The sequence below is a fragment of the Neofelis nebulosa genome, chromosome 3 (assembly GCF_028018385.1).
Source record: "Neofelis nebulosa isolate mNeoNeb1 chromosome 3, mNeoNeb1.pri, whole genome shotgun sequence".
In the NCBI taxonomy this organism is placed as follows: Eukaryota; Metazoa; Chordata; class Mammalia; order Carnivora; family Felidae; genus Neofelis; species Neofelis nebulosa.
Window position 1 is genome coordinate 191,391,846 of NC_080784.1, and position 24,517 is coordinate 191,416,362.

A 24,517-nucleotide genomic window follows, 5' to 3' on the forward strand; every position below is an offset into this window, starting at 1 on the left:
TAGTATTCCCTGCCTTTATGAAACTTGTATTTTAATTGGGAGAGAACGACAACCAAATAAATAAGTAAAACATACAACACGATATTGGTGATGGAGCCTAAAGAAAAAAAGAACATGGAGAAGCAGGAAGAGAGGGCTAGGGGACTCAGCTTACTTATGCAGAGGGAACCTGAATGATTATAAGATGTATTATATTTTGATACACAGAATAAAGTGTAAATATTAGATAAGATGTGAAATAAATTATTTTATTAAACCCATTTAATATCAAGCTTTGAAGTAGTTTTGGTTTAGGCATAACCTGATGTTTTCTTTGATATCCCTCAATATTTAATTAAGATTTGGCAGTCAGGGGCTCCTGGGTGGCTCAGTCAGTCATTGAGCATCTGACTCTGGCTCAGGACTTGATCTCAATGCTCATGAGCTGGAGCTGCTTGTCGGGCTCTGTGTTGACAGCTGGGACCCTGGAGCCTGCTTTGGATTCTGTCTCTCTCTCTCTCTCTCTCTCTCTCTCTCTCACTCTTCCCTCCCCCATTTGTATTCTATCTCTCTCTCAACAATAAACAGTAAAAAAATATTGGCAGTCAAAGCAATATGCCAGGGGAACTAAGAGAAGAGACCATAATTTTCAGTAGAGATCAGTATAAGATCCTATCAGATATATGAAAAAAGTGGTCTTAGGAGATTTTTAATACCATAAATTCTTTTTTCCTTTGATTCCTGTCTCTATCTCATCATATCTAAGTTGTTTTGTCATTTAGTCCCAGAGAGAGAGATTTGGGAAAGAAATACTGACCAAATGAAACTTCATGTTGATTTCCAAGTCCATTGACCATCCACCAATCGTACATAAAACACTTTTAAAAACTACTTTCAAAAAGAGTTATTCTTTGGAAGAGCTAAAGATTGCTCTTGTTATTAGGATTAATTGGTATAAATGGGGAAAGTATGGAAGAGGGGAGCCTGCATGGTCAAATAACTTTCAGAAACAATTTTTTACCAGTTAAACAGATTTCTTTACTGAGTGATGCCTTAGAGATAAATACACAAGTGTATACACTGCAGTCACCACAGGGGATATGACTTTCATTATTTCACGACACATTTGACCACAGATTACTTTTCTCTTGGATCATGGGAGAGAACACATTAGGAATCACTGTTTTGAGATATAATACACATAAAATAACCAGTACAGAAATAAATACAAGGCACTAAAGTAGCATGTGTTTGAGAATTGGGGAAAAGAAGTATACTTATGAAACATCTAAACCTGAATCATCTTATAAGAATATAATGAAAGTAAATACTTTTTTTTTTTAAACATTTATTTATTTTTGAGACAGAGAGAGCGCATGAACAGGGGAGGGTCAGATAAAGAGGGAGACACAGAATCTGAAACAGGCCGCAGGCTCTGAGCTGTCAGCACAGAGCCCGCTGCGGGGCTCGAACCCACAGACCGCGAAATCATGACCTGAGCCGAAGTCGGACGCTCAACCGACTGACCCACCCAGGCGCCCCTGAAAGTAAGTACTTTGAACAGATACCACACTTACGATGTGGCTAGAACATTTATTTAAATAAATATAAATATATATTTTTGTATATATTATAATAAATACAAATAACTATAATATATTTAAATGTTTATTTTATATATAAGTAAATGACATAATTATCCACAGTTTAATAGTTTCAGGCCACTCAATTTATAAAATAAGCCAATATCTGGATTCTACTGTTGTTTTAAACCACTTTGCTGTCTTTAAGTTAGTGTAGAGTTTCTGAACAAGAAGGGGTTGAAGAATAAGACTGTCCATTTAAAAAACATTCCACTACATTGATAGTTCTTTTTTGCACCTCTGTCATATTTATTTCAACTTTTTCTCTGATTTTCATCTAGTATCCCATTTTAGGACAATAGAAAGATAGCTGATGAATATGCCCAAGCCCTCAAGGAGCATACAACCTAGGGAGGGCATTTCGTTAACAAACTAATAATTATAATATAAAAAAATAACAGTTTCTATCTATAATATCCTAGACTTAGTCAAATACTTTTAATACTTTTCCTAGGCTAGAGGTATGTGAATTATCCATGTTAAATAGTAAGCAAAAACATCTTGCTATTTCACAGCCGTGTGAAGGAAGGGACCCCTCTCCTCACTCAGGGTGCTGGCATCCCTGAATGGGAACAGTCACTGTTTGAGACAAAGTAAAGCAGTGCCTGGTTAGTGGCAAGGAATAGCTGGGCTTCCCAATAAGACTGAAGAGAATAAAGAAAAATCCCTTCCAGATATCCTTAGGTGTAAACTCTTTCCCTGAAATGTGATAATTGATATATGTTGTGAATTTTAAAGCAATTATTATAACTACAAGTGTTACTCTTGTTCATACAACTTCACTTGTTTAATCACATTATTTGCTGCAGTAATTTCCCGCGTCAAGTAAATTCCAAGGGATTACATGGTGGGTGGGGAGAGGAAAAAAGGTATTTCCTTTTATCAAATGTAACTATGTTGCTTTCTCATTCCATCACGTCCCTGTGTAATAAAAGAAGAATCCAGGGTGGTCACTTGGAGTACCTGATTAACAACTTTCCTTGAAACTATTAATTAGTTGTGGAATTCATTCCCCTTAAAGACAGGGAAAGAAAACCACACCAACTCAGAAAGTGAGCTCGCCTTTTGGAAAAAGACTCCAGATTTCAGTTGCCTTTGGGGTATTCAGGTTCTACACATTTTATTCTCCTCAAAAGGTCAAGGAAATTAATTGCCCGGGGCGCACGATGCATTTACTAGGGAGAATTATAGAAAATGATGGTCCCTACTCTCAAACCTGTTACAATCAAAAGATGATAACACAAATATGAACATAGCCTGCATCAACCAATGCCATTATTCTCCTTTGATTTGCCTTGTTTGATTTTTAACTCATCTCTTCACGCTACCATCGGTGATGTTTGAGAGGCAGGTGATTATTGAAACTACTTCAGTTGTACACCACTTCCTTAATATTGAGGGATTATCAAGTATCAGGATAACCACTTAATAATGCATAACCATCAAATCTCCTTTAATCATTTTTTTTTAAAAACTAAGCCTTCAAACAATTCACATTTAATACCAAAGCCATGCAAAATATAACAGGCTGTATTTATCTAGAAAAGAAACTGCCTTTATTTTTTAAATTGCTAATAGGGGAGAGAACAATCTTCAAACCACTCATCCACAACATAATTATCTAATTCCTCGTTTATTACCATGAATAATTCCACCATTATAATTCTTGCAAGTCCTGTGAAGAGTTCCCTATAAATTTCTGAAAAAGAGCTACAACAATTGTGAAAGTTTCGATCTCCTTCCCTTCCCTCAATTATGTCTGAGCATCCCCTAGCGACGAGGAAACCTGTGCTAAGTTCTGGTGACAGGAGGTGAACACTACCAGATGTGGTCACTCTCTTTCCTGACTTACCATACACTTTTACGAGCAAAGAAATATCCTCAAAAAAGAGATCAGGTACCTTTGCTCAGTATCTGCCGCTGGTGGTGACCAACAGAGCTAGGAATGTACACAAGGATAGCTTCTGACTTCTGATTTAGGGTTCCCTTCACAGCACAGCATATTTCATTCCAAGTACAAGCTATTGTTTGTCTTTTTCAGGCTTAATTTCCATCAAGCATTCAGTTGGAAAGTACTGATGAAGCAACCTGTACTAGGCTAGATGCTGTATGTAAAACCAAGACAAATATGAGAGGGGGGTCTTTTGCAAAGCTAACACACGTTATGATTAACGAACAATATGCCATGGCACGTTGCAGGACACAGAAAACAATGGTTGTTTTAATCATAAGAACAAAAATGAAAATAACATAAAATACACAGCACTTATTTCATGTAAAGCATCATACTAAGCTTGGTTTATTTAGTGTATACTTTACTCCATACATGACTTGCAGGAGGTCAATTATATTATTATCCTTTTTTTTTTTACACAAGGGGAAACTGAGGCACAGGGCAGATAACAAAAGACATTCTCAAGGCTACACATTAAGTGATTCACTCCTACACAATCAAGCAACAGTCTGTACTCATAACCACCACCTTACAATGAATGACCACTTGGACATAACTAACTGAAGCAGTTGTCAAGGGTTTGATGGAGGAGGTGAGGCTTATTATGCAAGCAGGTAAACTATGCTACTATAAGTTGGAGGCAAGAAAGGAGGCCAGAAATGTGCTGACAACTTCTGGGGAGTAACAGCAAAATCTGCTTGCCTGGGAAATAGCATATGAATATATGCTGTTCTCTGATAGCAATGATAAAAGTTAAAAAAGTAATATAGAACTCAATTATGATTGGTCTTGGAAGGTAAGCAAGAGAGTTTTATGCAAAAGGGAAGTTAATTTGTTTTTAATTTTTTAATGTTTATTCATTTTTTTTAACATTTATTCATTTTTGAAAGGCAGAGGGAGACAGAACGTGAATGGGGGAGGGGCAGAGAGAAAGGGAAACACAGAAACAGAAGCAGGCTCCAGGCTCTGAGCTCTCGGCACAGAGCCCGACACGGGGCTGGAACTCACGGACCGCGAGATCATGACCTGAGCTGAAGTCGGCCACTTAACCGAATGAGCCACCCAGGCACCCCAATGGTTATTCATTTTTGAGAGGGAGGGAGAGAGAGGGAGAGAGAGAGAGAGAGAGAGAGAGAGAGAGAGAGAGAGAGAGAGAGAGAGTGGCTGAGTGGGAGAGGGGCAGAGAGCAAAGAAGACACAGAATTCAAAGTAGGCTACAGGCTCCTAGCTGCCAGGACAGATCCCGACTTGGGGCTCAAACCCACACCGTGAGATCATGACCTGAGCTGAAGTCAGATGCTTAATCAACCGAGCCACTCAGGCACCCTGGGAAGTTAATTTTAACTCACCTAATCTCTGCAAAGTAGGATACAGAGTATTTCTAGATATCCTATCCCCAAGTCTCCTCATATGCAATGGTTTCAATAGAATAACTATCAAATATATTAGTTACAGCATAACTGTTTGTATTTAAAACAGTTATTTGTCTTTGTTAAGAGGCAAACTTGGAGATTTTCCCTAAATAAATCCTAGAATCTTTCTTTTTATTTACTAGTCGGGGATTCCAAATTACTAATGTATAAACCTTAACACTGAATTTCTCAGTATGAGTGCATCATTGACTTTTAAAAATTAATTAATTAATTTTTGAGAGAGAATGAGCAAGTGAGAGAGACAGAGAGAGCGGGGAACGGGCAGAGAGATAGGGGAACAGAAGATGTGAAGTAGGCTCTGGGCTGACAGCAGAAAGCCTGATGCGAGGCTCTAATTCATGCACAGTGAGACCATGGGCTGAGCGCAAATCTGATGCTTAACTGACTGAGTCACCCAGGAGCCCCTCATTGACTTGTTTAGAACAAAAGCAACATAGTTATCTATGTCAAGTGAAATTTCCTGTAAATTCCCCTAAATTTGTATTCTTCAAGCGTTTTGAACATTCAAAAAATTTTTACGTTTCTCTCTCAGTAACCCCACTTCCCAGGCACACGCATGTATACACACACACACACACACACACACACACACACACACACACTACCTGGTTGATTTGGAATAGCAATTACTATAATAAACTATATAATTTAGAATATACTAGCTATCCAATATGTTAGATAACCAAAATGTGTTACTTTTCTCCCTTTCATAATTTTTAACTTCGGAACATTTTGGGTTTTGTAACTACCTCAATCTGAAAGTGGATCCTTATGTGAAGGAAACAAAATTTAAAGCAATATTCCTATCTGTTGGTTTTTGTTATTAGACTCTGGATAGAGAAGCAGCTTTGGGAAGAAAAAGATCAGTGGGTTAAAAAAAAAAAAGGACAATTTTGGAGAAAAACTGAAATTTGATAGAAGGAGAGCATATAACATTGTGGAAAGTGCCTATACTATGTTCAGCAGTATTTTGTGAATGAGAATATAATTCTTGGGTCCAAGCAGGGCTTTCTATTAACAGATTTTAATAACATTGATTCCTCCTTGCACTCTTTTACCATGAATAATACAGAAAATGGGCTTTATCCTGAAGCACTTGAATTTAAATTTTAAAAAAAGGCATAAACATTTTTAGTTTCCGTATGAACAAAAACAGTGTCCTCAGAAAAATGACACTATAACAGCATGCTTATTTCTGCAAAAATTAAGAGAGATTTTACTTTAACAGAAAATGACTTAGTAAATATTTTTAAAATTTTCATATACTTGAATATGAAGTTGCATATCCAGATAAAATGAGAGGAGTTAACAGATATAAATTCTAATAATACTTTTAGCAAAACACAGTGTTACCGAGTGAACAGCTGCCCTTGGCAGTACATATCGCATTTTCCAAATGTTATCAATTTGCCTCAAGACCATTCCCGTTAGGTAACTTTTTTTAAACAAAAGATCAAGAATAAATTAAGGTATTAGACAGCATATAATCTTCTCATAATTAATGAAGTGCGTCTGAATTTAATATTAATGACGTCATTCATCCTACTGTCTATGTGTAAACTTTTTTTATCATACGATAGTAACTATCTCCAATTAGATAATCATGATGATAATATAATAATAAGGAGCCTTTCCCCCCATATAATTTGCTTACCTATGATTACATATTTTGACCTGGATTCTTACAACAATGTAACCATAGCAGTGGCTTAAAAGATATAAAAATATGTGTAATTAGTATGCTAAGCATATTTAAACTTCTTATGATAAACTAATTGGTAATTTCAAATGTTTTACAGTAGAGGATAGAATGTAAATTTAAAAATATTTAAATGTTAACACAAAAATACAGTGTTTAATTAAGATGTATTTTTAATATATTAGTCTAGGAACCTTTTAAATAAGCACACCAGATTTAAAATGTAATTTAAATTAATATTTTAGGAAAAAAAGGGTCAAGGTTAAACTGTTTATCCTCCTTAAAAAGTTTATAATGTCTTTTGTGTCTCTACTTACAAAAAGAAATCTCAATGAAACTTGGATATTAAAACCTCCCAGGAAACCAACAATAAAAGCTGCTAAGAATTTCACAAGTTTTTTTTTCCTTAGGTGTTAATTAAATGATCATTTAACACTGCAATGTAAACACAACATTTTCATCTCCTGACAGCACAGCCTATTATAAATCCGGGGTAATAAAAGTCTTGGTGTTAACGCTCTGAACCAAGTTCCCACCACACTCTAAGACGCCTTGTCGTGTCTAAGGTTAAGCATCTAGACACAAAACAAAGCTTGCGCCTACTCGACTTCCAGTCCAATTTTCCCATCGCCCAGTGACCTAGGTAACACTTTGAGCAATAAAGAATAAATTTAATTTCTCCAGCATTTTGTGAGGATTAGGAACAATTGTTGGCTTGCAATGACTTTTTATCCTTGGATTCTTTTTCCTCCGGAGCATTCCTCCGGTCCTAAAAGAGAATTCTGATGGTTTAAGACATAGAACAAACAGAACTTTAAATTAGGCTTTTTTCAATCAATTGGAACTGTTGGAGGGGAAGCAATCAACCTTTCTCTGTGCTGTTCTCAGCTATTCACATACTTCAAGCTTTAATCTTTCACTAGTAGAAGAAACCTATCATGACGGGGCAAAGCTATCTTTTCCCATTCTGTTTCCAGACGTATTTATTTCTCTTTTCTTTAAGACCTTTTTTTAAACACTTAAATCAAGTTGCCATACTTAGCTGTACACATTCATTTGGGGGAGATTTCAAGAGGCACAGATGTTCCCTTAATAATATTTCACACAGCCATGCCGTACCCTACACCATGGGTATCGCACCAACAGGCCTTTTTACTTTTCATTGCTTCCCTCTCTAGAATTTAGTTTTTCAGAGAAAAAAAGAAAGAAAAACTCCTGCCTGAAGTTTCTTACATCAATCACAATTTATCAAACATTTATCACAATTTTTCAACTTTTTATGAAGAATTCAGTGACCGTGATTACCTTGCCTATGGGTAACAGGTAACAAAAAGAGGACATACACATGGTCCCTCTGCCTGCAAAGCTTATGTACATATGAAAAGTATTGGAGTTATAATAACAACAGAACAAAACAAAAATAGCTTCTGGCTGAGATCTATTTCATTATCAAATATTGTTTAAATCCAAAGTGCTAAACGATTTGCAATTTGCACTGCATTTTGACATATGTTTAATCTAAAAATGCGCTTACAATCACATATGCAGTTTATGTAAAGATGACAGAATGTTCCACAGATCACACCATATTTGCATATTACAAGATCAATGGGTTAATTATCTTATATGGTTTTAAAGATTGAAATTTTAATTAGCAATAAAAATGTTCTTTAGCAACATAGCAATCTTCGGAATAACTTTCACAATAGTTCACCTATAGTTTGAAGAGTTAACGCAGCATTTTCAAACTAATTCATATTTTTCCTTTATTTATTTAGGAAAAACACATCATTAAGACAACAACCCAAATATGCAGGCGTAACACAGCTTCTAAGTCACAGTCTCTGTTTCTATAGCTAATTCATCTTATATAGGAATTTTAAAACTACATGAATCATCAACTGGGATAGGGTAAGAGATCTCATTAAGAACATTCTGGGCTTAATGCATCTTGTGTGGCCAAGTAAGGAGAAATAAAACGATGCATATTTTATGTTAATTTTTAGTGATGAAAAAAAATAATGTGGCTACACTTATGTTTGTGTTATTACACCGAGAAAAATTGCAAGACAGAGGTGAAACAGAACAAGGAGATTTTCTGACTGTAGGCAGGTTGCAAAGACATCTGTGTGACTATTTTTTTTTTCATCTTATTTTGCAAGGACGAGACAATAATCATGTAGTACAATTTCTACCGTACTGGAAAGTTGGTCATGTTCTTTTTTTTTTAATAATTTTTTTTAAGTTTTATTTATTTATTTATTTATTTATTTATTTATTTATTTATTTTGAGAGGGAGAGAGACAGCATGAGCAGGAGGAGGGGTAGAGAGAGGGAGGGAAAGAATCTCAAGCAGGCTCTGCATTGTCAGTGCAGAACCCAATGCGGGGCTCGAACCCATGAAAACATGAGATCATGACCTGAGCCGAAACTGAGAGTCGGACACTTAACTGACTGAGCCACCCGGGCGCCCCGGCAATGTTCTTCTGAATACAGAATCTATAATATGACTGGAAATATCCCCAGGAGGAAAATATGATCATTCCCATTTTACAGATAAGGAAACTTGACTCCAGGGGTGTCACCTGATTTCCAAAGATAGCAGAGCTGAGTAGGTATTTAAACACTAGTGTTATATGCCCCTTCTCTTATGCTATAAATTAATTGATTTCAGGGTCTTAAAACATATGTCAATACACTAAAATTAGTTAAATAGAACCAGAATCCTATGGACACTTATTCCTGGAATTATTTATGTAAACTTTAGTCACCAAACAGTGGCAATTTCATAATTTGTCACCAAATTTTAAAATATTCCCTGATAATGTGTATTGAAAAATGTCTTTTTCACATGAAAAACATACACTTAAATTCATGTTTCAACAAACACAATCCCTTTTGATGAACTAAGTTTTAATTTACGTATTACAGGTCAGATATTAACCATGGTGGAGGCCCACATATACCACCTATTACCCGGGGCCACAGTGTTACCCTGGTTTCTCTCCCCAGTATCTACAACAGTATCTCCAAATTCAAATTGCACTATTGTGAGTACTTCTTGGTGCAGATAAAAACATTTGCATTTGGGAAAGCAACTATTTAAACAAGTACACTTGAACGGAAAAGATTCTTCTAGTTGATGCAATTAATTACGCTGTAGACTTCACATTCAGAGTATATTCTGTGGGTTAGCAACAACAAAAACCTACTAATTTCTGACTTTCTTAAGCAACAGCTTTTACTTGTAATCTCTTTGAAATAAAACTATCAACGTGAGGCGTGGGCGTGGCAAAAATCTCAAGTACAATGTTAATCCTCACTACATTTATAACTTCTAAATAATAGGATTACATGTTGATTTTAATTTTTGTTAATGTTTATTTTATTTCTGAGACAGAGAGAGACAGAGAGTGAGCAGGGGAGGGGCAGAGAGAGAGGGAGACACAGAATCTGAAACAGGCTCCAGGCTCTGAGCTGTCAGCACAGAGCCCAACGCAGGGCTCGAACTCGTCAACCATGAGATCATGACCTGAGCCGAAGTCAGACTCTCAACCGACTGAGCTACCCGGGCACCCCCGATTACGTGTTGATTTTAAATCAAAATCAAAAGTAAGTCCTACTCCATGGCTTGCCTCTTTTCTTCATGTCAAGTGGTAATGGCTATTCTGAAGTGTGTTCAGATACCCGTGTATCAAGTCTTTTGTCTATCTACCTTTGGTTACATAATTAGTAATCTATTTTTTTATTTTTATTTTATTTTGAGAGAGAGAGCGTGCGCACTAGCAGGGGAGGGGCAGACAGAGAGAATCTTAAGCATTGAGCCCTGACACAGGGCTTGAACTCATGACCATGAGATCATGACCTGAGCCAAAATCAAGATACAAACACTCAAACACCTGAGCCACCCAGGTGCCCCAATAGTAATTTTTTTTTAATTTTTTAAATGAAATGTTCCTTGTAGATCTCTATTCTCTAAGTGGCAAGAGCAGAGTCCCTTGGGTGCAATGATAGGTCATTAATAAGTTACTGAATAAATAATAAGGGACTTGGTGTTTTAACCACTGACAGTTAACACATTTCTAAGTTTTATCTCACTTATTGGTTCTTAGTTTTCAAAGATCAAGAGTCAACCCGCTCCCCTTCACAAAGTATGAGCATGAGCAATACAAATAGTGTATCTTTGAACCAAATGGTAAGGCAGACACACCACACCCGAGGAACTTTTATCGTCTGGACACGAAGCCCTTCGGCAGCCTGGGCAATGGAGAGCAGCGGTAGCCATCATGGCAGCTCACTAGATGAGTAATGATGTGGGTCTGGCTGGACGACGGTAACCGTAGCAACTGCAACCTGCAATTCCTGCACAACCACTGTGGGATTTATTGTGGCAGGGGCCAAACAGGCCAAGAGTGAAAGGGAGCAGGAAACTATGGCACCTGACACCTCGAGGAGCCCACACTTTAATCAGAGCTGGCAGGAATTAATTCAAGAGGAATTTTGATACAAGCTCTGCTGTGGCGCTCTTGTTTTTATCCTTGAATACAAGAATCCTGTGAGATTAAATTATATAGTTTTATAGAAATGTGGTATTATATTAAATTAACGGATATTTTGCTTATGTGAAAAATGGGTTATTTTTATTTTACTGTGTCTACCCAAACCCTTCAATGTTTAGAAGACCTAAGGGGACTAAACATTTAATTAGCCAAGTTACCCTTTAAATTTAATTTGGCTCTCTATTATTCATAATGCCGTCCCAGCATTACTGTTTGCTCACTCACGTTACAGACCCTGAACCCGACGGAGATTTAACTCAAGACATCAAACACTTACTGAGAGGTTTCTAAAGGTCAAGCCTCATACTAGACCCTGGGGACATAAAAAAACAAAACAAAACAAAACATGTTTTTGTAATAAATGTATATCAGCATTTATATGCATAATCACAGAAAAAAAGTAAACTAGGTTAATAATAACTGACACGTTTACTAGTGATTATGTCTGGATGGCAAGGTAATGAATAATTTCTATTTCCTCTTTTCTATTTTTCTGAATTGCCCAGACCTTTCTAATATGAGGGTATGTTACTCTTACAACTACTCAAAAACAAAAACAAATGGTAAAGGTCCTTCTGTGGGGCAAGAAGAAAGGAAAATAAAGATAGCTTCACTGTATATGTGTTGTACTTCGCAAATTAATTTTTACCTTAATAAAACAAAAATTAAGTTTTCTTCTAAACAAAAGCCCTGATTATTATTATCAAAAACATTTTGAGCCTCTGAGATCCTATCTGACAGTAAATGAACTGTGACCTGACCAACCAAATTAAGCGGTCAAAATCTATTTGTCTCAGGTAAGTAGTCATTAGGCCATAAAAAAGTCCTTAAGTTTAAAAATACTATTTATAATGTTAGATAATTTAGAGGCCCCAAAGCTCATTGGGGAATAATAAATGCTACTTGTGAACCAGAAATAAAAAGGTTTTATTCAAAGAAGTAGAGAAAATGAATCACTGGGACTTATGTATTTAATTTCATTTGTTAGTTTTGTTTTGTTTCAGTAGATACAAGTGAAAAATGAGTTTCTGCCATGTGCCTTGGATACTTAAGTTTATGTTAGAAGTCTGGGTAAATATAATAATACTCAAAGAAATAAACTGAAAACCACAAAACAAATATTTATAACCAAATGCTCGACCGCAGTACTACCAATGAAATTCCTTTCTAATGAGCCTGGATTAGTAGTTGAAAACTCAAGTTGAAAAGTGTGAATCACTCACCGGTAAATCACCTTTAAGGTTACATTTATCAGGAAGTTTTGTATATGCTACTCATATATATAAATGCCACTCATAAATTTCAATCAATCACGATCGCCCATTTCAAAAGTGACTAAAAATCTCAGTTAATCAGCTCCAGATTGCTCCAAAAATAATTTTCTCCACTCTTAAATTGATAGTAAAGAGGCGACACCAGTTTGGGGGACAAGCAAGAGGCTAGAATGGCGTATCTACGCAAGTTAAGGAAACTATATGCTGTCGCTTTTAACCTCCAACCTAGGGCCCTTTACTTTCCCTTTACTTACACTTTCCATCTGTCAACAAGTGCTTGTAATTTTATTACACTGTCCTGTAGTTTATGCAGAGTTGGTATTATTTTACAGAGTTCTGTTAATGGACTGGATAAATGGTAATGCTATTTAAACTAGTCTCCTGCTCCAACAAACACAGCTGCAACTGTACTACTATTTCTGAGCAAACATCTTGACCTGAACATGTAGTGCTCTCTCAACCCGTCCAAAGAGAAATTGGAGCAGACAGCAAAGGAAAAGCATATTTGGCCGCTAGCAGCAACCAACCGTGTCGAATCATAATTCATATACAGCGTACCCTCTTTTTCTTTTATATTGCATTTAGAGTCCAAAAAAAGCATGTGTGCTTCTTCACCTGGCATCTCATTTTCTGCCAAGAGTCAAATGGTGATTTTTCATTACAAAAGTGCAAAGAAAATCTGCATAATGTCCAGTACATCAGACTAGCTTAAATCCTAATGATAAAAATCAGACGTCAGTAGTGTGAACTACACATTAAACTAGTGAACTTCTTCATTAGTTATATACTGGGATAAAAAAGCATTAAATAAAAGTATTAAGTAACAAATACAGTATGTGAGAAAAAGAAATGGAGATACTAATTAGAATGATGCAACAACTTAAAGAGAAAATAAATTATAAATGTGTTTCCTTCATGAATTCTAGATGTGTAGGTCCCTACCGCATTATATAGTAGGGCAATTATGGATTGCTTAATATGTATATGCAAAGACCAGGCTAATACCTTCCCTGTCCCAACATATATTCTCTGTATTAGTCAGAAACCCCGTATCCTTTGTTCTGTCACTGATCCTTCTTGTGAAAGATTCATTTTTCAATGAATGTTTTAAAGGAGATTTTTGTCTGTCGATCTGGGCACATTTTTCCATCTGTTGGAACATTTGTTTCGGGTGAACTACTAGGCACCTGTATCACATGAAGAAACCCTGAGCTTGAATCCTTCCCTCTTGGAAATTACACTGGCCAGGCAGTCAGACTCACAAGCTTTTGGTTCTTTATTTATTAAAGATATTTAATGCTGGTTGTTTACTCCAATTAATGATTACCATCATTAAAAAAAAAGTGGTCACATGTAGCTTATAACTTACCCTCTCAAGAGAAATACCATTGGTAACAATTCACTATATCGAATCCGGGTGGGACAAATAGTACCTTCATTCAAAGGAAGATTCCCGGTGTGAGGGTGAAGAAAAAAATTACACCACTGTTTCTACGTGTATTTAGTGTTTATGTCAGTCGGTAAATCCCAACGAATATTAAGCATTATGCCATCAATCTCTAATTTCAGGAACATCAAAGCATTCAAGCCCCTCTTGCAACTAATCCTAAGAAATAAAGTTTTATCTTCCCAAACTCCCCAGAAGAAATCATTTGAGCCGAACAGGTACTCACAACTCTGTTTTCTATAGCTATATTTTCTAGCTGTCCATTTCTCATATTTTTACATGCTTTTAATTAACTAAAAAATACTGCCTCAGAGTTTTATGGGTTCTGTTTCTTTAATTTTACTTCTTCAGGATTTCAGGTCTCTTTTCACACAGCAGCTTCCTAAAGTCATAAAGTCATAACAAAATATAAGAGAAAAATCCATTGGTCCACTATGTGATATTGTCTAAGAGGGAAAACTGTTCCATGGAATAGAATTTACTAATAGAAGATTCTGCGCTGGATTAAACTACCTGAAGCCTCCTAAGAAAAGTAAACCAAGTACTTGTAGACTAAAATTCAAACATTCTTGTTTCTCTGAGGTAGTGTTGAAGTTAATTTTCCCCTCTTTCGCTTAATATTTTAAATCGTAGATGACAGTCATTCATTTAAATTATATTTTCACAGCTACATAGAAAATGGAAAATTTCCTAGACTGGTGTGAATTGCTTTTGCATGGGCACTATTAGCAAAGTGGTGGTTTCATATCCCTCATCGTATACCTGAAGTCCATTCTCCAGTCTCCTCCATCACCAAAGCTTAACGCAGAAAGCAGAATCACAACTAAAACCCTCTCTGTGGCCCTTCTTAGAAACTAAGCACAAATATTTCTACATCAGTATCAACTTAGCATCTTTACAATGTTCAATATTCTATCTCCTTGGTCAAACTAGTCCGTAAAGAATTCTTATTTAAAAGTCTATTTTCAAGTTTCTTTGCTTTTTTTTTTTCCTTTTTTTAATTTACTTAAATGGAGCTAATTAGCTGGCAGGGAACCCAAGGAAAAGGAGAAATCCTGCCAGGCGACTTTGGCTGTCCTCAGAGGACCAGTACCAGGGAAGTGAGACTCTAGAGGGGAGATGCAGTGTGTTCGTTTGGCTGCACATCTGCCCACTGAGCCAGCTCTCTCTGTAGTGAGCTAAGGCACCAGGAGGACTGAACAGAGACCGTGGCCACAGTGCAGGGAGGGCTCGAGGGCAGTGTTGCTAGACTTCCTACTTGTAGAATTGGTAACAACACTATTGAACTCATAGGCTACGACAAAGCCAAGTTCGAAAAAAAAGGAATCCGCTCACTTCCCCCACAAACAGGAACCTACGAGACGTCCCCTACCATCCAGGTGGAAGGCGTGCCGAGGAATTTCTTCTATATATCCCCAATTTCTTTCATGACATCCATGAACATCAATAATCATCGTTCTTTGTTTTTCCAACAATTTGTTGCTTATCTCCCATCTGCACAAAATCACTCATATGGCTGAAAGTCTAATTTTAAAAGCTTTCAAAAATGTGTTTTCACTATTACTTATTAGGTCAGTGTACAAGCATTCCAAGGAGGAAAACCTGATTCTGCCTAAAACTCACATTATGTTCTTTCCAAAGGAGCACTTCCGTTAACAGTCTATGACATATTTGTGAGGAAACGTTTACGGTCATTCCTATTGCAGAGTTTGGAATTCTGGCCTTAAAAGGAACATTTAAGAGGAAATTTACAGCCCTCTTTAAATACCTTATAATAATATTTCCAGACTAATAAACACGACTCCAGCACAGAAACAATGTCGAGAAAGCTGACATTAAGAACCCTAACTTTATAAGAAAACACTGCCAACTTCCTCTTCAGAGGAAGTATAGTGGCAAATTTTCCCTTCAGAACTTAATCAAAAGTTTCCATAAAAAAGTAAGGTAAATCTCCTCCTCATCACATAACCAAAAAGGAATAATACAATTACAGTGACACATACATGAACCACTAAATGCTAACCAAATAGAACAACAGGAACCACTGGGAAACCAATCATAAACTTCCATAAGAAGAAAAAACAAGCAAGCTTTTAATCCATTAATCTATCAGTGAATAGATTCCAGGAAAGCACAAGGAAACAGATCCAAAATACATTTATTAAAATACAAGGTACTACCCAAAGCAACAATAACTATTTCTGTCTACTTACAGCCTGTAGAGCTTCGAAGTCCCAAGAAACAGCAACTCAGGAAACAGCTGAAGGTGATTTCTGTTCAAACGCCTTTTGAGAAAAACAAAAACAAAGCGTATGTTACATAGAAAATACCCAACAATGAGTCTGTGATTTGGTAGTGTTGTGCCTCATCCTGTATTTCAGGAAAGGAAGAAATGACATTCAAAAGAATTCAAGCATTGCAAATCAAAAGTTGGTTACACCTTTTGTTACCTGACTCTTTAAAGCAATTTTCCATTATGCTTACTCAGATGATTACCGGCACCTAAACCCTAACCTCACATCCTGTGCAACATCAGTCATCCAGAATATACACAGCGAGAAAGGATTTCTGGCCTAGGACTCTGTTGTCTAGGTTAGGTGAGTGTGAGATACAATGCAAACACCACAGTAAATGGTGCCCTAAGATAATTCATGCACTGTCCCAGATGACCTAAATTTTTAGCCAAGGCATTGTGGGGAAATGGAAATTTCAATTTTGTTAGCATTTTGTTTAGCTGTGGGGGAAAAAAAAAAAGTGTGAGGAAATGTCAGCATGATTTGTCCCTATGGGCGAAAGCAGAAGAAAACGGCCAAGTCCAAACCTAAATCCACAGTTCTTGACCCTTAACTGAAAATAAGGCTGAAACAGAATAGGAGTGGCTAAAAATGTTTAGATCGTGCTTTTTTACATGTTTACCTGATATGAATGTAACTTTAGAGTTTAGAAAAAAATTTGACTGCAACTCTAACTCAATTAAGCCCTGATGCTGTGTAACTAAGTTCTTCCGGACTGTGCACACTTCCTGAAGGCTGGGTAGATCCTGATGCTGATGTACTAGGATCTCAATCCCATTCATCTCATGTGGACACGTTAATGTTTCAGTAAAAATAAATGTTCACATCTCTGCTCTTCCCAAATTTATTTTTAAAATTGTTTTTAAATGTTTATTTATTTTTGAGAGAAGGAGAGACAGGGCATGAGCAGAGGAGGCGGCAGAGAGAGAGGGAGACACAGAATCCGAAGCAGGCTCCAAGCTCTGAGCTGTCAGCACAGGGCCTGATGCGGGGCTCGAACTCACAAACCGTGAGGTCATGACCGGAGCCGAAGTCGGACACTCAACTGACTGAGCCACCCAGGCACTCCTGCTTTTCCCAAATTTAAATTACATGATAAGCTGATGCAAAATGTACATTTAAATGATTTGCAAGTTGCAAAAAAAAAAGATTTATAAATTTCTATTGCCCTACAGGAGAGTAAGGAGGTCCAGAAAACTAACGACACTTTGAAGAAACTTGAGTATTAAATATAAATGTCAAAAGGACAGGAAAAGAAAGCATGCCAATCTTGACTTATTTTTGAGACAGAGAGAGACAGAGCATGAGCAGGGGAGGGGCAGAGAGAGAGGGAGACACAGAATCTGAAACAGGCTCCAGGCTCTGAGCTGTCAGCACAGAGCCCGACGCGGGGCTTGAACTCACCAACTGTGAGATCATGACCTGAGCTGAAGTCGGACGCTTAACCGACTGAGCCACCCAGGCGCCCCAATCTTGACATATTTAAATGGCCATCTGGTAGCAGCAAAATTATATTTAATCTCCAGAGGGCAGAACTGGCACTAGTGAATACATTTCTTAAGAGAGTATATTATAAGGAAGACCTTTCTAAGAATTAGTGAATTTCCAAGAATTAGAAGAAATGGAATGATCTGCCTTGAGAAACTCAACTTCTGATTCCACTTTTATCCAAGCAGAGGCAGTGTGTATTTTTTTTTTTTCCTGCAAAGGACATAATCAAAAGAACTCCCGCATTAGGTGAAAAATTGTACCAGCTGAACTTCAGAACTTCTTCAAACTCCAAAATGCCATGAGGTAATGATAAAGACTGTAACTTTTGTTACATAAACTCACATTATGAAGAAGTTGATTATCTACAGAAACATTCTAGGCACTTAATAAAATGCACACTTATAAAAAAGTATGCCAAGACAATTAGGGGGAAAATGGTAAAATTAGTGGTGAAAGGGTGGAATTTCTTTCCACTTACGCTAATTTTTATAAATAAAGCATATAACAAGGTTAAATTTAAAGTGAAACCAAAAGCTTTTACTTATTTATTTTTGTCTGCTGGGAATGGAGAAAGGAAGGAGTATTTCTGAGGGAGGATGACTTCCAGAGTCTACTATTATACAATTTTCATAAAATAAAACTTAACTATGACCTTGTTATATTTTTCTCTCAAGAAACAGACAACAAATATTCACAATAGTGGCAATTAGAATTTTTCTAGGGAAGCAACCGCTCTTGGAAAGACTCCCATTATTCAAGGAGACAATCTCCATTTCTAAAATGGCAGAGATGGGCTATGGCAATCTCACCCAAACCACTGGACTAATAAACATCCTCCAGGATTCACCGGCCATAACCAGTATGCTCCTTCAAGCCTCCGGTCCCTGCAAAGCCCCAGCTGTTTGGAGAGCTTTCCCTATTCTGAGGGTACTTTCTTACAGCTTCTGTGAAGCTTCCCTGATTCCCCTACAGAGAGGTAGTTCCTCCCTTGTCTGTGTCCCCATACCCTCATGGCATTTAATAAATAAGAGTCCTTGACGTTGTATTTCATCACATACTGGTCGGTTCCCCCGTAGGCTGGAAGCTCTTCGAGTACAAAGACCACATCTTTGTATTCTTTCCCTTCCTCTTTGGCACTCAGTGGGTTTTTAGGAAGTGCTAAATGAGAACACACTTGTCTTTTTGCATTTTGATATACTCCAGCAACGCTCTAGCATACGCATTTTCTATTCGGCCAACTATTCCCCTGGGATGCTTCCTGAGGATCCTGTCTTAGTTTTTATGCCACTTTCCAACGAACCAAAGCCCCACCACCAACCTTGCTTTCATGTGCCCTATAAAGCAATTACGTCCTTCCCCTCCCATCAACCTGTCTCCCACTGCCATACTCAACATCATCTAGAAGTTAGAAGGAATTTGATATGTTTAAATAAAATCAGATATTGTGAGAAAGGAGATATTTCAGATTGGGTGCAGGCAGTGCTTTTTTTTTTTTTTTTTTTTTTTTTTTAATGTTTATTTATTTTGAGACATAGAGAGAGAGCCAGAACCAGAGAGAGAGAGAGAAGGGCAGAGAAAGAGAGAGAGAATCCCAAGCAGGATCGGAAATGTCAGCATTGATTCCACAATGCAGGGTGTGATCTCATCAATTTTGAGACAATGACCTGAGCTGAAATCACATCAGGCACTTAACTAACTGAGCCATCCAGGCACTCAAAGTAGTGTCTTTTTCTTTTTCTTAATTATTACTTTCATATTCCCAGCCATTCCTAATTCACTCCAAAAGCGATAGCTAACATAAGCATAACTAAGCTTACTACATGATGATCACTGTTCTGAGAGGTTTACATGAATTATCTCCTTCATTTTTCAGAACAACCCCAACAGTAGATACTATGGTTACTGTTGTTCTGGAGAAGGGTACACAGCTCACAGAAAGTGGAGCTAAAACCTGAATTCAGGTAGGGTGATTCGAGAACCTATCATCTGAAACATTTCTCTCAAAGAGACACAGTCTAAATATTTCTAAACATTAATTAAAAATAATGTAATACTGAAATTTCACTTCTCATCAATCTTTCCTTGGGAAAAACATAGCTTTATAGAGCCCATTTATTTAATATCTATGAATGAAACAACTGAAAATAAAACATCATTAAAACAAAACAAAACACGGGGCGTCTGGGTGGCTTGGTCGGTTGGGCGTCCGACTTCGGCTCAGGTCATGATCTCATGGTCCGTGAGTTCGAGCCCCGCGTCGGGCTCTGTGCTGACAGCTCAGAGCCTGGAGCCTGTTTCAGATTCTGTGTCTCCCTCTCTCTCTGCCCCTCCCCTGTTCATGCTCTGTCTCTCTCTGTCTCAAAAATAAATAAAAAAAAAAGTTAAAAAAAATTTAAAAATAAAATAAAATATTCCAGTATTAAAAAAAAAAAAAAAAAAAAGAAACAAAAAAAACTCTATACTCAGCTCACTGAATTAAAGATCTGTTCAAAATGCCTAAGGTTGAGAGAAAAATGAAAATATGTATAGTTTTCTCTGAATCCAGGTAGTTTATCATCTTTTCATGAAAATTACTGTGAATGGTCTTAATATTGTCTAAATCAACCATATGCGTAAGACAAGGTAATATAGTAGAAAGGCAGATAATAAATGATGTGATAACATGCATAGAAAAACAGTATTATGCTTTTTCCCTCTAAAAGAATATCATGGGGCACCTTGGTGGCTCAGTCAGTTAAGCATCTGACTCTTGCTTTCGGCTCAAGTCACGATCTCGCAGTTTGTCAGTTCGACCCCCACGTCAGGTTCTGTGCTGACACTGCAGATTCTGCTTGGGATTCTCTCTCTCTCCCTCTCTCTCTGCCCCGCCCCCATTTGTGCTGTCTCTGTCTCTGTCAAAATAAACAAATAAACTTGAAAAAAAAAAACATAAAAGACTACCGGTACACTTTTTGTTCCTGTTCTTTCTTGAATCAGTGCTAAGAATGAATGGAAATACAAACATTAAAATAAAAGGTGAAACTCTTTCAAAATACTCAATTAAAGGAAAAACTTGAAAGCGGGGATTTCCTGTAAAACAACCAGAAATTAACCCTTTAAAATGATTTTTTTAAATCCAGAATTACTTTAAAGACCATTAAGGTGCACAACAATTTCTAAACAGGGCTGGAGTAGAACACAGAATACTTCTTAGCAGCTTGAAAAGGATACTGCCATAATGCTAATGCTAATGTAAATGAGTTAAAGAAGCTAAAATCTGATGGTCCCAGAACAGGAAAACAACATATAGTGAATGAAATGTATCTCACAGGAGGATTTATGGGAGCCAGCATAAATTGGCTCCATTAAGCAGACCAGGTGGTCAATTACCTATTGTTCAGAACGAGGAGAATTGTGTTGAAGATTCATTATACCCAGCTCCTGTGCTACCAGCTAGATAGAATCTGCCCACAGGATCTCTGGGCTGATTGAGATTCTCGGGATGGTAATGCCTGATTCCAGAAAGGTGTGCAAAGTGCGTCTCAAAGACACTTTTCCTTAGGGCAAAGATGAGAGGGATCCCAGTAACTGCTTCCTCTGTGTTACTGCTAGTTTTGAGCATGACCTTCAGTGGGGTGAATGATCTTTCTGTATCACACAAAACACCACTGGTCTCTGAAATGCTTATTCTTAACAACCTCAATTTGAAGGGCAGCCTGAGCATTATTGACAAGCACTGCTTCAAATTATGATCTGTCAACTGTTTCTATGTCTTGTCCATTGGTAAAAGTGACAGCCTCTTATTTTTTCAACTTTTACCAGTGAATATTTGCAACCTCCATCCCAATTCAAAGTGTAAAATGAAAAGAATTTTACCAAAGCCAATGGGAAATATATGTCTCGTATCTACCGGCTGTTGTAAATATAAGGTACTTTAGCAATGTGCTTGGTCTAGAACAAGCATTCTATAAATGCTGCCTTAACAAGCATATCATGTATAATCTCCTGTTTTCCGTACAAAAATGTCTTCCTTTCATGTAAATTTCTACTCATTCTTAAAATGTTTTTATTCTAATGCTTTCTTTTCAGGTAAATTTCTACTTATTCTTAAAATGTTTTTATTCTAACATTTTTTTAAGGCAAAGATTTTAACATTTGTGTATTACTTCGATGGATAAATCAAACTTATGAGTAAAAATGTTGCTTCCACTTATTCCCCGTACTTCTTGGCATTTCTTTATATATCCAGAGCAATGAGAAATACTCTGAAACAAAACTTGAAGGTATTTTTATACATTCTTTCCATCTCTTCTATTGCCATATGCCATAATAAGAAAACCAGAATAAAACCGGTAATAAAATGTGAATGTACAAAAGTCAAATTTATTATGTACACATTTTATTAGCTCAATAAAGTAATGCCTAAACTGAGCTTTTGAAAAACAGGAGAAATGTTGAAAATCATGGTAAGAGTTCCTTAAATACTAACCATGTGACAAGCGTTTTGTGAAACTATGTGTGCATTATTTTATTTAGACCATGTACTGCCAGCATGCAAGACAATAATTATCTCTGTTCCAAAGACGAGGAAACTGAGGTTTTGAAAGATGAAGCAATCTGATCAATATCTCCCAGTGGAACTCAAACCAAAGGTTTCCCAGTTTTGCACAATAAGAGGATAACAGACAAATGAGAGTTACCCAAGGCGTGACTATTGCTAATTGAAAGGAAGAGTTTTCTGGTGTCACTCTTATCTAATGTTTCTGGTTTTAAAAGGGGGTATAAGAGTTTGTGTCTGTTTAGAAAGCATAAACGACAGTACAACCAATGAGTGTTTCCTGCATTCTATAGAACAGGCAACAAAAAATAAAACTACAAAGTGCCTATGCAGAGGGGAGTCTGTGTTCTTTGCACCCTGCGCTCACTGCCAGAAGCTCGAAGAGCAGCACACACGTGAGGAGCTCCAGAGCTACCCACCTGCATCCAAAGTGGATGAACACGGCAGACGACAGTCAAACATTTTTTTGTAAATGTTCTCTTAAAGTAATATTCCCATTACGTCAGTACCAAATCACCCCTATTGTTACCAAACTGTCATTCTGAAAGCATTTTCCCCAATATTCCCTCCAGTCCCGCAGATATAAATTGCTCTGAAAAAAAGGTAAGTGCAGTCTTTATGAAAGTCCACGCGGAAAAGTCTCTAATTGCATGCAAAGTTGTGAAATTCCATCTAGCGGGCATAATTCAAGCAGAAAGGGATCCAACAGGAATGAAAGACAGAATTCAATGTAAAATATCTGACATTCACTGCTTCCGCAAATACATTGTAACAGTGCAAACTAAACTACTCATTTCAGGGAGGTATAAAGGACACAGCATCCAGCAAACACTGTCACAAAGGATGAGCCCAAAACAGATGTGGGAAAAATAAACAGCCTTGCTGCTTCAGAATGTATAAAACGGTCCACAAAGAGCAAACAGGCCTTCTCACCACCCTTCAACTTCAAGGCCCATAAAAAATGTTGCATGAGAAACCCTTTTGGATGCATTCAATGTTCCGCTAAACTTTCAATAGTGCACATGCATTAAAGCCTCATGTGGTCAGTCAGTATACATAAATGAAAATAGTCCAATATCGCTTATAAACAAGTGGGAATAATTCACATTGAACAGATATCACAGATAAAGTGATACACACTTGATCATTGATAGCATTTTTATCTCATGCAGGGCATATACTCAACCTCTGTTAGCAAATTTGACATGTTCTTTGAAGACACACTTTATTTCCTAGGAAAATAACTGCCTTGATTTTAAAGTTGGTAGTATAAAGAAGCCAGAGAACAATTCTTTTGCGATGAGCTTGAATTCTTTTCCAAGGCAATTAGAACTGTTGGTTTGCCCTACTTTAAGAAAAGCACTATGTTATGTGTTGCCTGTAAATTTGTAGGATTAGTCAGAAGAGGGATTCTCCACATTCTTGATGAACGGGGGATAAGTGGTGCTTCCTTCAGACCTGTTCCACAACATATTCTCTACTTGAACTCATGTGTAGAGACCTACAACAGAAATCCTAGAGCACCATAATTCCTCAGCCTCACACTGGCTGTCATGTGCTTAGGAATGGGGTGTGCACGTGGGAGAACTAATTCAGCACCACCTTAAATAAAATATTAATGTGTTCTTTAGATATTCTCTCCTGAGAGTGCAGTGTTTGGTCAAATTTAGGTTCCATTGTAAAGGGATTTAGACTTGTCTAAATTAAAATGAATATCTTCTTTATATTGGCTGTATAGAAACTTGAAAATGTCTACGGGTACAGGTTTATTTTCCAGTATTCCCTGCATGGTTTCGTTAGAATACTTCAGGACTCATTTTTTAAGCAAAAACAAAACAAAACAAAAAACAAACAAAACAAAAAAAAACAGCATATCAAATTACAAAGTTAGTAGGAAAAATATAATTTCAAATCCAATGATAGTAAAACTTGGAGAGTTTAAAGCAATACTTGTTTTAAATGAACACATTCACATGTTACTAGTATGAAAAGAAAAACAGTCCAAAACCTTGCCTTTATCATTCCTGCAATTTCCTTATTGCAAGGGTACAAGATGATTGTAAGTTAATGCAAAGCCTAATACTCCAAGATTTTCTATTGGTTTTCATTAACATAATCTAGGAATATCAGGCTTTTATTTTGCATATAAGCATTTCATTGCATTTAGGACTTCATGTCCTAACATTTTTTTGACAACCCAAACAATA

The 24,517-nt window shown here is 36.9% G+C and overlaps 1 protein-coding gene across 9 annotated transcripts in view; it reads right to left on the reverse strand.

Moving 5' to 3' along the window:
• SLIT2 (slit guidance ligand 2) overlaps positions 1–24,517 on the reverse strand; it is a 374,128-nt gene that overhangs the window by 341,435 nt on the left and 8,176 nt on the right. For all 9 annotated transcript variants that reach the window (XM_058722984.1, XM_058722986.1, XM_058722982.1 and 6 more), the window contains one exon: positions 16,202–16,273. In XM_058722984.1, coding sequence (XP_058578967.1) covers positions 16,202–16,273 — 72 coding nt within the window. The remainder of the gene's footprint in view (positions 1–16,201; positions 16,274–24,517) is intronic.